Source organism: Cyprinus carpio, chromosome B12, assembly GCF_018340385.1.
Source record: "Cyprinus carpio isolate SPL01 chromosome B12, ASM1834038v1, whole genome shotgun sequence".
Classification (NCBI taxonomy): Eukaryota; Metazoa; Chordata; class Actinopteri; order Cypriniformes; family Cyprinidae; genus Cyprinus; species Cyprinus carpio.
In genome coordinates this window covers 26,041,204-26,053,703 of record NC_056608.1, presented here as the reverse complement: position 1 = coordinate 26,053,703, position 12,500 = coordinate 26,041,204, and the positions used below count along the sequence as shown (strand labels likewise).

The window sequence follows — 12,500 nt, the reverse complement described above, 5'->3', positions numbered from 1 at the left end:
TTTTACTTGAGTAATATTAAGAAAGTAATAGACTTGTAATGTAATTAAGTATTAAATGATATTTAATATGAAAAGAGTAGTGCATTATGCTTTGCAATGCTGTGAAGTAAAGTATTCTAAAGAAAAACAATCAGATAAAGTACAGACACTTGAAAAGTACTTTTAAAGCGGAGTGAAAATCCTTCACTACTGTCCGCGTCTGATCGAGAGGAGCCTCCTCTACATCACGGCATCTCAAGAATCAGCAGCGTCTGTCGGGACTCAGCCGATGAGGCGTCTGAGGAAGGCGGGGCGAGCGAACGGCCAGCAGTACTCGTTAGGAACAGGTCCGTTAACGTTGCACTCGAAGAAGGAGAACATGGGGAACCAGATGCGTGCGCGGCGGCTCTGCTGGTAGGCGCGAGTGTTGGCCAGCGTGTGGTAGTACAGGAAGAGTCTGGTGGTGATGTAGAAGGCGATGAAGACGTCGATGGAGTAGTGCTCGTGTGCTGCCAGGATGAAGAAGATGCCGAACAGGTTGAGGACCCAGGAGAGCGTGTGGATGAAGTTCCAGCTCCGCGGCGTGTCTGCGGATGGAGAGGAGGATCTCAATAAATACAAGCAGTCAGATATATGTGACCCTGCAGCACAAAAGCAGTCTTATGTCTCTGGGGTATATTTGTAGCAACAGCCAAAAATACATTGTATGGGTCAAAATTATAGATTTTTCTTTTATGCCAAAAATCATTAGGATATTAAGTAAAGATCATGTTCCGTGAACATATTTTGTAAATATCCTACTGTAAATATATCAAAACTTAATGTTTGATTAGTGATATGCATTGCTAAGAACTTCATTTGATTTTCTCAATATTTAGATTTTTTTGCTCCCTCAGATTCCAGATTTTCAAATAGTTGTATCTCAGACAAATATTGTCCTCCAAACAAACCATACATCAATGGAGAGATTATTTATTCAGTTTTCAGGTGATGCATAAATCTCAATTTTGAATAATTGACCCTCATGACTGGTTTTGTGGTCCAGGGTCACATATGAACTGAACCTGATGTGGTTTAGTTACCCCCTGCACATTTTTTTTTTTTTCATAATAGCCGAAATGTACCCAGATGCCAAATGTTTTATGCAATATTCCAATTTAATTTGTAACTATTTGCTATTGTGTGTCTGCTTACACTCAGTGACGAAGAAGTTGAGCATGGTGAGGACGACGGTGTGTCCGCTGAACATGTAATCTCCACACGTCTGCACTCCGGTCAGCGTCATGCCAAAACCGCTCCATATGGCCACGGCACGCTGCAGCTTCGCCCACATGTCACCGTATATCTGACACGGACAGAAATACAGAGAGAGACGGCTTAGTGTGAAAAATGACTTCAGTTTCATTAGAGATTGCAGTTAATAATGTGATAAGTCAAATAAGAATAAAAATACACAGCACACAAATAAGACAAACAGTCTTTTATCAACAATTTTAGGTATGAATGATGAACAATATGTGTATTCAACATTTTTCACATTTTGTCCAGGTCATATTTTATTTTAAAAATCACAAGGAAAAAAAAAAAATCTAAATGAAAGTGTTAAATAATAAACATTATGACATTTATGGTTGTTTTGGTTTTAATTAAAGCAGTTTAAAATAAAAATTATTTCAATACTGTTTTTTGATAGATAGATAGATAGATAGATAGATAGATAGATAGATATTAATTTAAGCCATTTTAAAATTGGAGAGAACATTTAGAATTATGTAATAATAATAATAATAATAATATTTCATAATGCAAAAAAATTATTTTTGCAATAAATATGTTATATATACACATGCTTTAAATTTAAGCCATTTTAAATAAAAATCATTTTAGTACAATATTTACTTTTACTCTCATTCAAAAAAGAAAATTCAGAAAATGTATGAGGACAAAATAATAATAATAATCATAATAATCATAATGCAAAAAAAAAAATCTATGCCAGATTATTGCAGTGTGCCCATGAGTTTTTTAAAGCTAATAATTAATTCAAAAAAGAGATATCTAAAAATTAAAATAAATAATCTTTCAGTTAAAACCATTAACAATTATAAAAAGATTATCTGATATTATTTGTTTACCTGTATGTCAAGTGACAATTAAGTGACATCAGCAAACTATGAACATGCAAATGTGTTGTTAGATGATTAAAACATTAATATTATTTTTATTAATACCTAATATTCGAAGTAAATATTCAAAGGGAATCTAAGTAAATATTTTAGGACCAACTATAATTGTGATGAGGCATAGGAACGTTCACTGGAGAAGGAAAACGCTTCTGGGATCTGCTTCTTCATGAAGGATGAATGTAATGCAATCATTATCCAGCTAATCTTTCAGAACAGTCTTCATGTAGTTTACTGGGTTATGGATCAGTGTGTGTGTGTGTGTGTGTGTGTGTGTGTGTGTGTGTGTGTGTGTGTGAGATGATGTCCGCACCTTCCCAGTGCACTGCAGGTGTTGACCCGGGACAGAGAGAGACGTCACAAACATAGTGATGCAGCGCAGCATGAAGACCGTCCCCATGAGACTACACAAGCGCCTCAACAGGATGGACCTGACAGAAACACAGCGTCAGGGATAAAAGCCTCTCTGATGGACTGACCTTTCTCTCTGTGAGCGTCAGATGAAGAGATGCTGCTGCTGTCGGTGTCCAAACCTAATCATCTCAACACACATTCCTGCCAATATTGTGCATGTTTCATTGCTGCATATTATTCTACAGGAGTCTTCATAATCTCTCACTGAAATATAACCTCTGAAATAACTTTAATTGCACTACTGTTGGAAATGGAAAAGAAAAAACACACACTAAGTGATTTTTATACCAAAAGAGACAAATCAATTATTTATAATTAATCCTGTATGAGATGTCCCATTTCGGTGTCTTGTTTTTATGCATGAATTTAGTATTTTCATGCAATAAATTACATGCAACAGCTTTAAAAAAATATATGCATGCATGCATATATTTTGTAAGCATATATTGTGTATATATGCATGCATATATTATAAATTTGTGCATATGTTTGTTACCTGTGTTTATGAAGCAGCAGAACTAGCAGCCACACAGAACACAGGATCACGCCACAGGCCTCAGCCATCGCAAACGCCCAGGGGATTCTGGGTACACTGGAGGGAGAAGAGAAGCAGGCGAAAGGTCATAAAGAGAGAGACAGAGCGAGAAAAAACATAATCCTCCTCCAAACAGATGGTGATTTATGCTGTTATTTTATGATGTTTTCGTGCTCATCTTCAGCTGTGGACTCTAACCACGTCCTGTGGTGCATGATGGGAGAAAATTATCATCAACTGCAAACCTCTAATGGGTACAGCTCACCATCAGAAACCTCAATCATCGGCAAGCGAAAAAAGAAATCGAGTCAAATGAGTCTAAGGTGAAGTCTAACGCATGAAGCATTAAAACCGAATTAAAGCAGAATCCTAATGGAAATGTAAACTGGAAACTGTAGGTGACTGATCTGGGCCGCATCTCCCAGAAGCCTCGTGAGCTGATCACAGAGAACAGTGGTGCAAATTGGATTATGATTCTTTCAGGAAATACAGCTTTGAGTCTTATGCAAGTAATAAAAACAGCGCTAGTCATGTGAAGCAGAACTGCACGACAATATTGGAGAAAACAGGCAAGTATAACTAGGTTTTATCAAGACCATGTTTTCTGTAATGCATTTAGAGATTCAAGAAAGCCAAATAATTATATTCCCTGCCTTTCAGAACACACTTTGCATTAGAAATATTCCTATAATGTCTTAATACTTTCATTCATCAAGAATGCATTAAATTCATTAGAAGTGCCAGACATTTACGTATAATGTTACAAAAGATTTCTTTTTCAAATAAATGCTGTTCTTCTGAACTTTATGTTCATCTGTGAATCCTGAAAAATTAAATGCATCACGGCTTCCGCAAAAATATTGTGCAGCACAACTGTGTTCAACATTGATAATAATTTGCAAATGCTTCTTCTGAAGGATCATGTGACGCTGGAGAAACGATGGTGAAATTTCAGCTTTGATCACAGAAATAAATTTCACTTTAACAGATATTCAAATAGAAAGCAGCTATATTAAATAGTAAAAATATTTCACAATTTTCCAGTTTTTACTGTATTTTTCGATCGACTCACCTGTCCAGGAAGATGTCTGGCAGCGGCGGGTACGTTCTCATGTCTGGCACGCGCTCGTGGACGATCACCATGACGAAGGACGTGAAGCCGAAGACGAAGACCACGTAGACGGAGCTGATGATGGTCTTCCAGTACTCAGGGTCCAGCCTCCGCGGCTGCTGCTTGTATTTGCCGTTGTTGTACTGATGATACTGATCGCTGCTCAACGTGTCCAACACGGCGTCGCAGTCCCGCGCAGATTCACCGTTACACAGCCAGTCCACTCCACCTGAACCACACCAAACACACACACTACATCTGCATTACATTGCATATGTGACCCTGCACCACAAAACCAGTCTTAAGTATTTGTAGCAATAGCCAAAAAAAAACATTGGGTAACACTTTACAATAAGGTGTCATTTGTTAACATTAGTTCATGCATTAACTAACATGAACTAACAATGAGCAATGCATCTGTTACAGTATTTATTAATCTTTGTTAATGCGAGTTAATGAAAATACATGTTGTTGCACATTTTAGTACACAGTGCATTTAATAATGTTAACAAGCACAGCTTTTGATTTTAATAATGCATTAGTAAATGTTGAAATTAACATTAACTAAGATCGATAAATGCTATAGAAGTACTGTAAAGTGTTACCAAACGTGGTATGGGTTAAAATTATCGATTTTTCTTTTATGCCAAAAATCATTAGGATATTAAGTAAAGATCATGTTCCATGAAGATATTTTGTACATTTCCTACTGTAAATATATCAAAACTTAATTTCTGATAAATAATATGCATTGCTAAGAACTTCATTTGGACAAATTTTTACATTTTTGATTTTTTTGCACCCTCAGATTCCAGATTTTCAAATAGTTGTATCTCAGCCAAATATTGTCCTCCTAACAAACCACACAACAATGGAAAGCTTATTTAATCAAAATCTCAATTTTTAAAATAATTACCATTATGACTGGTTTTGTGGTCCAGGGTCACATATTTGAAATAATTAAGTAAACCGAGAACAAGACGTTTAAAGAAAAATGGCCTTGAATGAAATAAAGCTGAATGCTTTTGTTATTTTATCAACCAAATTCCTCTTGCTTTACATTCAGAAACAGCTAAAGTTGCTAACAATGAACAATATTTTCTTCAGTCCCACTGGAATAAATTTATTGACTACTTATTTTACTCAAACTGAGAATGAACAGTTTTTGTTCTTATACAGCTTCAGAAGACATATATAGTGCATTAATAATATGGACTGCTTTTTTGCCTTTATAGGATCTTTGGTGTCTTTTATGGAGTTTGACATGTTTTTAGCACTAATGGTTAAATAATGGTGCTGTACTTCAGCTGTGTGTTTAGTAAAGCGCTTGGAAGTCCACTTAAAGTCATCCTATCTTCTGTAAATGCCGTCTAAAAACAGATTAACAAATAAGTAGGTAAATAGCAACTAAGACACTTAAATGACAGGAAATGACCTTCACTTAAATTACAAAAACAGGAAGAGAAAGAGCACCTGTGCTGTTCTGAGGCGAGTGTCCGTCGTAGGACAGACCGAGCTCCTCTAAAACGTCTGCGTTCTGCTTCTGCAGCTTCCTGAGAGAAACCATCAGCCGTTTAATGTCTCCAAGGACCTTGAGCTCCAGCGGAGGAGAGCGCAGGTCGTACTCGCTCAGCGTCAGCAGGCTGGTTCCGTCCAGACGGTGTTTGTTACACAGCAGGTCCACGTAATCACAGAAGCCCTCTTCACGCAGCCAGCGGCCCACGTGCTTCGGGGTCCAGTGCCGGACGTTACCGGCCATCTCTCGCTCGCGCATCCTCTCACAGGAACTGAAGACAGAAACACCAAACTAAGAAGCCAGCAGGAACAGCCTCTGTGTCATACACAGTAAGATTTTTAATCAAGTCTCTTCTGCTCACCGAGCCTGCATTTATTTGATCCAGAATACAGCAAAAGCAATAATACTGTGAAATATTTGTACTATTTTAATAGGCTATACTGTATATTAAACTGTAATTTATTTCTGTGATGTGCAGCTGTATTTTCAGCATCATTACTCCAGTCTTCAGTGTCACATGATCTTCAGAAATCATGAAAATATGATGATCTGCTGCTAAAGAAATATATTTTTAAATATTATAATCAAGGATTATTTCAGGATTCTTTGCTGAATGGAAAGATCCAAAGATCAGCATTAATCTGAAATAAAAAAAAAAGTTTTTGTAACATGGGGGGCGGGGGTGAAATTATAGAAATTAATACTTTTATTTAACAAGGATGCTTTAAATTGGTGATAAAGACGTTTATAATGTTCCAAAAGATATCTATTTCGGATAAAAGCTGTTTTTCTGGACTTTCTATTCATCAAAGAAACCCGAAAAATTTATACTCAGCCGTTTTCAACATAATAATAATAATAAAAAAAGAGCAGCAAATCAGCATATTTTCATAATTTCTGAAGGATCATGTGACACTGAAGACTGGAGCAATGATGCTGAAAATACAGCTGCGCATCACAGAAATAAATTACAGTTTAACAGATATTCACATAGAAAACAGTTATTTTAAATCGTAAAAATATTTCACATTATTTCTACTTTTGCTGTATTTTGAATCAAATAAATGCAGGCTTGGTGAGCATTAAAAATCTTACTGTTAAAACTTTTGACTGGCAGTGTATATGCAAATAATAATAACATATAATGAGCTATTCTTCATCCTTGCACCACTTCTGAGTTGCACATCACATCCAGATGTAAACTAGCACGTATGCTTGATACTGGAGGAAAACAGGCCACATTCACAGGATCTCATGACTGTGCACTACTACAGATTTGAAGCACTGAACCCCAGCTTTGCTTCCTGGCTTGAGCTTTGAGTATCTGGCCACTAACCAACTCATTCATTAAGGATCAGTCTGAGTATGCGGTATTTTTTAGACGTGAAAAACTGCCTGCTCCCAATGAACTGTGTTGCGAAAACGATGAAAAATGCCAAATTTGAAAAAGTTGATGCTGTGGATGAAATTGCTTTGAGAATAAATTGCAACACACAGCTGAATACTTGAAGTCTTAATTATTGCCCCTGCCAGCACTGAAACTCATTTTTTGCATGATTTCTTCATATGTTCCATGCTGTTTATTAGGATCAGGTCATTTTACTGACATGACGTCTGAAGCTCGTTCGGCCAAAAACAAGTAATTTCATTCATTTTGTTAGCTTATGCTGAGTTGAATTTTTTTTTACATATTCACATATGCAATCTTTGATCATATATTTCTAATTAGGACATAGTTAAAATGCAAGCACTGATTCTCAAACATAAGGGGCTCTCAAGAAAATGATTTAAAATAAGACAAAAAAGCATTAAAATAAGCTAAAATAACTATGATGTTTCTTATTTTAATTCAACCCCTTAAGACCCGTTTTGCGTTTGAGGAACTATTAATCCTACAGTCTTAGGAAAACTTGGATATGGGTCAAAGACGTTAAGATGTCCGCATCAAAAGAAATTTACAAAAGTGATTTAATGTCCATAGAAAGCACATTAAATTAAAACATTAAAGTAAATGTCTACTTTTAAGGTTTCAAATAAGTTTTTGGAGAACTTAGTTTAAAAATTTGGTTGAAATAATGTTCCATTGCCATTCAGTGTAACACAATATTTATATAAAAATTCAAACAACATGCTTATTCTGACGTGTGCATATTAAAATATATAAAAGAATAAGGGAGCATATTACATTTTATTGAGTTTTAAATGAGTAAAAAATTCTTACTGACCAATGGGCAAAACCTAGGATAGTGGCTAATTTGAAAATGTAAAATTACAACTAATTAGTATTTAGGGTGAAAGTAATTAGTCTTTTAACATGTCATAAATTGATTTTTGGTGTAAATATGCCTGACAAGACTGTTACACTGAATGACATTTTAGTGGGTGTCTTCTGTAAATCAGGGAAAAATGTATGATATTTATTTTTTGTTTAGAAAAACAAAAACAAAATTGCAATTTAATTAAACAGAAAACTTTTTAATTTTTGGGGGGAAAAACAACAATAATTTAAAGCAGTATTACACTTATCTTTTTTATGCTTAAACCCTTTTTCGTCTTTGACCCATATACTGTATGTGGTAGTTTAATTTTAACCGTGATTTCGAGACCTGTACAGTCATGTTAATTTATATATTTTAAAATGACAACACTGTAAAAAGAAAATTCACATGTTGACATAATTTTTTTGAGTACTTAAATTGGCTGTACACATCATTTAAACTTAAATTGCATTAAATTTACTTAAAAAAAAAAGAGCTGAATCTCATATAACTTAAAAAATAAAGTTGTAATTGGTTAATTATTTTAAATAGTTAATAAAAGTGAAATAATATTAACAAAAAAAAAGTGACTTATTAAATACACAGTTTTTTTTTACAGTGTTTAGGGCAATTCTTGTTATGTCAATGTACTATATATATATATATATATATATATATATATATATATATATATTATTATTTTTTTTTTTTTTTTTTTTTTTTTTTTTTTTTTTTTTCAGGTAGAAATAGCAAGTAAAAATATCTGTACACGTTTACCCAGTAAATCATGGATGACTTGAAAAGTTATGCAAATTCATTATTTAAAAAGAATCCAGAAAAACATCCGGCTCTTAAACTTCTGGAATCCTGGAACTTAATGGTCAGAAACTATGACCGTCAGCCTTTAATTATTGTTATGGACAAAAGGAGACAAAAAGGTCAAGAACCGCTGGCATAGAAAGAGTTCAACAAGCAGGTCTGAATGCATCTTGTTCTGTTCTGAACCTCGGTTCATTAGCTCTCAGAAAACACTCAGCGTGTCTGTCTTTTCCCTCTGGACGTCCGTTAACTCCGAAACAACAGATCTGTAAGGCTTAGAAACACAGCCACGCTTACACGAGCTTTCAGAAGGCACAAGCACACTTCCCACCCGGTATAACGTTTCATTTTAACACACCACAGGAACAGAAACAGGTCGCATCAGTGTAAGATGTGAGGAAACATCCTCTTTTCCTGATTAAAACAGCCACAGATCCACTGACACATCAGTAAAGCACAGCTGCACGCTCAGCAGGACACGTGCTGACCGACCGTCTAACAGCTCTGCATCACCATGTGTCCTCAGTCTTATGACACTGACTTCATAGTCTTTTTCTCCCCAAAAAAGAAGCTGAAATACAGCTTTAGGCACATGCCACACAGAGATGCATGTGAAATCACATCTGAACTTGTGCACGTTTGCATCAGACTTTGCATAGTTTAAACAAATAAGTAAGTAAACATCATATTTAAATGTCAGAAAATGACCTTCACTGAAACAAAGACAGTGACCGCACTATTGCAGTTGTCACTGGTGTTATTTTATCAAACAAATTCATCTCGTTTCACATTCAAGTTGCATTATTTTCAATCCCATCAGAATAAATGTACTTAGTACTCATTTTACTCAAAATCGGAAAGGAACTGAGAAAAGTATACCATAAAAGTAGATCATATAGTTTGTATGGCTCCAGAAAAAAAAAGCACAAAAAAAATAAAACCGACACTTTATATCCAAAAATTTTTCCAAAAATCCTAAATTTTTTCACGCATTTCTGAAAAAATAAATAAAAACTGAACTGTGAGATACAAGCTCAACTCAATTGCGACATATAAAATAAAATCATAATCAAAAAAAAAAAGAATTCAGAATTTATCACTTAACAATTAATAATTTCAATATACAATATAAACCAAACACCGAAATTCTGAAAACAAAAGTCTAAATTGTTAGATATAAAGTTGCAAGTAACTGTTTTATTTGTCATTCTGTGGGGGAAACATAAAATAATATAAAATATAAATTTAGAATTGTGAGCAAAACAGTCACAGTTCTAAGTTTACATCTCGCAATTCTGAATAAAAGTGTAACGTGTGAGACGAAAAGTAACAATTATGTTTTATTTATTTATTATTCGATGGTGGATTATAACTGATAAAGGTCTAATTATAAACAATCATTCCAGTTAAGACTAATTAGTCTGCTAGTCATTCACTCAAACTTGATTTTTTTTAAATATGTACTTTTGCACATCAACATTATCAAAATCGAAGCCACGCCCAACGCTGGCAAACTAACAAGTGGCCACGCCCACCTCTAACCACGCCCTCCCGCAGCAGCGCTTAATAAGGCCGTGTTATCAGACACAAGAATACAACAGTAAAGTAATCTGAGCCTGTTCGTGAAGTACCCTTAGGTATAATTATGTCTCTCAGCTCGTTACACTAAGGACTTTAATCAATACCCGATACAGACAAGCTTACAGATAAGAAAAAGGACACAGAGCACCAACCTGTCAGAATAACACTGAATCTGTCTCAAAACCTAGTGAGCTGTCTGCTTAGAAAGCATTTCACACAAAATGTTGTTTAACTAGGTTAGATTAACTAGGTTTAACAACTGTTTTTTGATATCTGGAGCTGACTTAAATTATTAAATGACGCGGTAAACGAGACAAAATATTGAAAAGCGCTAAGTGTGCCACTTTAAATCTGCAAACGTCTTTGAATAAAGACACTACGAGAATAATCCCACTCATAAACCTATCACAACAATAAAAAAATGAAAATTAAAAGCTGTAAATGGATTCACACGCCAGTTATAATTGATCGCTGTGGTATTATTATGATATTTCAGATGCTACAAAGTGTGTTAGCATGCTAGCGGTTAGCCCGCCGCGCGTCACTTACGTTACACATCAGATTCTTCGGTCCGAATCGCGATAAATCTCCTAAATGTCACTCTGTCGGGACGTTTGTGGTAAATCATCGCGCCCTGACACAGAGACAGGAGCACAAGTCGATCTGACAGCTGCGTGGAAGTGTGTTTCAGTATGTAAATACTGCAGATGAGGTCACTTCCGCTGCCGAGCGCGCAGCGACATCCGCTGGCCAGCGATGGAACTACAGCGTCCGGCGCTGCTGGGCTTCTCATGGCTTTAATGTTTGAAGTCATGGCTTCTCAACCTGTTTAGTCAGCTGCACAGCTTTAATTTGTTTAATCAGCTGTAATTATTCCTTTAAAGCACTTAAAGTCTAAATGTGGTTAGTGTTCTGTTATGATGCTTAAGGGGATTGTGCTCTGAACACTAGTGCATCACTAAATGATAATTTTAGAAGACCAGCCGCAGCTGCTCCTGTCACTTCAGATAAATGTGTCCGCTCACACTGGCCAGCAGCAGATATGAGATGAGATCAGTAGATGTGGAGGTTGTGTTTGTGGTCGTATCATACACAGAGATCCGTGATGAGTCTTTCTAATGGATGATAGCTGTGAAACCCCCTCCGTTAAAGAACTGGAGAAAATACTGTTTGGAGGGAAGAGGAGCGGAAATCATGTGGATGAAGTCTGGCCCAACCTTTTCCTGGGTGATATGTGAGTCACAGAGTTATAACTAAAACTAAAACCACTTTCATTACTTGAAATAAAATAAACATTAACTGAAGAAACACAAATAAAACATTTCTCATTTTCATTTCGTGAACTAAAATAACTAAAACATACTGAAATTAAAATGAATTCAACCTATACATCAGTGTTGAGCTATGAATTTATATTTTATTAATATTTTATTGTTATATTTTTATATTGCAATTTAATAATAATGTTGTTGTGTTTGTCATTTTTAGTAGTTTTTGTTTTTTATGTTTAGATAAAAAAATAAACTGTATAGACATTTAAAAATCAATAACTAATAAAATGGCAAAAACACAACACGATTACTAAAACAAATTAAAATCAAAATGAAAATGGAAAAATATGAGTGCTGTCAAACGATTAATATATTTACATAATATATGTGTGTGTACTGTTTATTTATTATGTATATATAAATACTCACACATTCAGTATATATTTTGAAAATATTTACATGTGTATACATTTATATATTTATATTATTATATTTTATATTATATATAAATATATTTAATATATAAACATAACATATTTTTCTTAAATATATACATGCATGTGTTTGTATTTATATATACATAATAAATATACACAGTACACACACACATTATGTAAATATTTTTTAATGTATTATATTATATAATTATATAGTTTATTCATGTTTTAACAGTTTTTATTTTTATATTATATTTTTAATTTTATATTTTATTTTATATTAATATTAGTTATTTTAGTACATCAAGTAAAAGTATATATATGTGTGTGTGTGTGTGTGGTGTGTGTGTGTATATATTATATATAATATAGATATATATAATATATATATATAGA

General features: G+C 34.4%; 2 protein-coding genes across 2 annotated transcripts in view; both read right to left on the bottom strand.

The window, feature by feature from the left end:
* The window catches only part of LOC109110086 (sphingomyelin synthase-related protein 1-like), an 11,361-nt gene extending 247 nt beyond the window's left edge, over positions 1 to 11,114 (bottom strand). The window contains exons 1-7 of the mRNA XM_042734829.1: positions 10,946 to 11,114; positions 5,696 to 6,009; positions 4,184 to 4,451; positions 3,073 to 3,168; positions 2,476 to 2,593; positions 1,174 to 1,324; positions 1 to 566 (exon numbers count right to left, since the gene is read on the bottom strand). The exon at positions 1 to 566 is cut by the window's left edge and continues 247 nt beyond it. Of these exons, the coding sequence (XP_042590763.1) occupies positions 262 to 566; positions 1,174 to 1,324; positions 2,476 to 2,593; positions 3,073 to 3,168; positions 4,184 to 4,451; positions 5,696 to 5,996 (1,239 nt within the window). The 5' untranslated portion in view covers positions 5,997 to 6,009; positions 10,946 to 11,114 and the 3' untranslated portion in view covers positions 1 to 261. The remainder of the gene's footprint in view (positions 567 to 1,173; positions 1,325 to 2,475; positions 2,594 to 3,072; positions 3,169 to 4,183; positions 4,452 to 5,695; positions 6,010 to 10,945) is intronic.
* Positions 9,234 to 12,500, bottom strand: part of LOC122134381 (cadherin-related family member 1-like) — an 8,864-nt gene continuing 5,597 nt past the window's right edge. The window contains exon 11 of the mRNA XM_042734868.1: positions 9,234 to 9,528. Within this exon, the coding sequence (XP_042590802.1) occupies positions 9,234 to 9,528 (295 nt within the window). The remainder of the gene's footprint in view (positions 9,529 to 12,500) is intronic.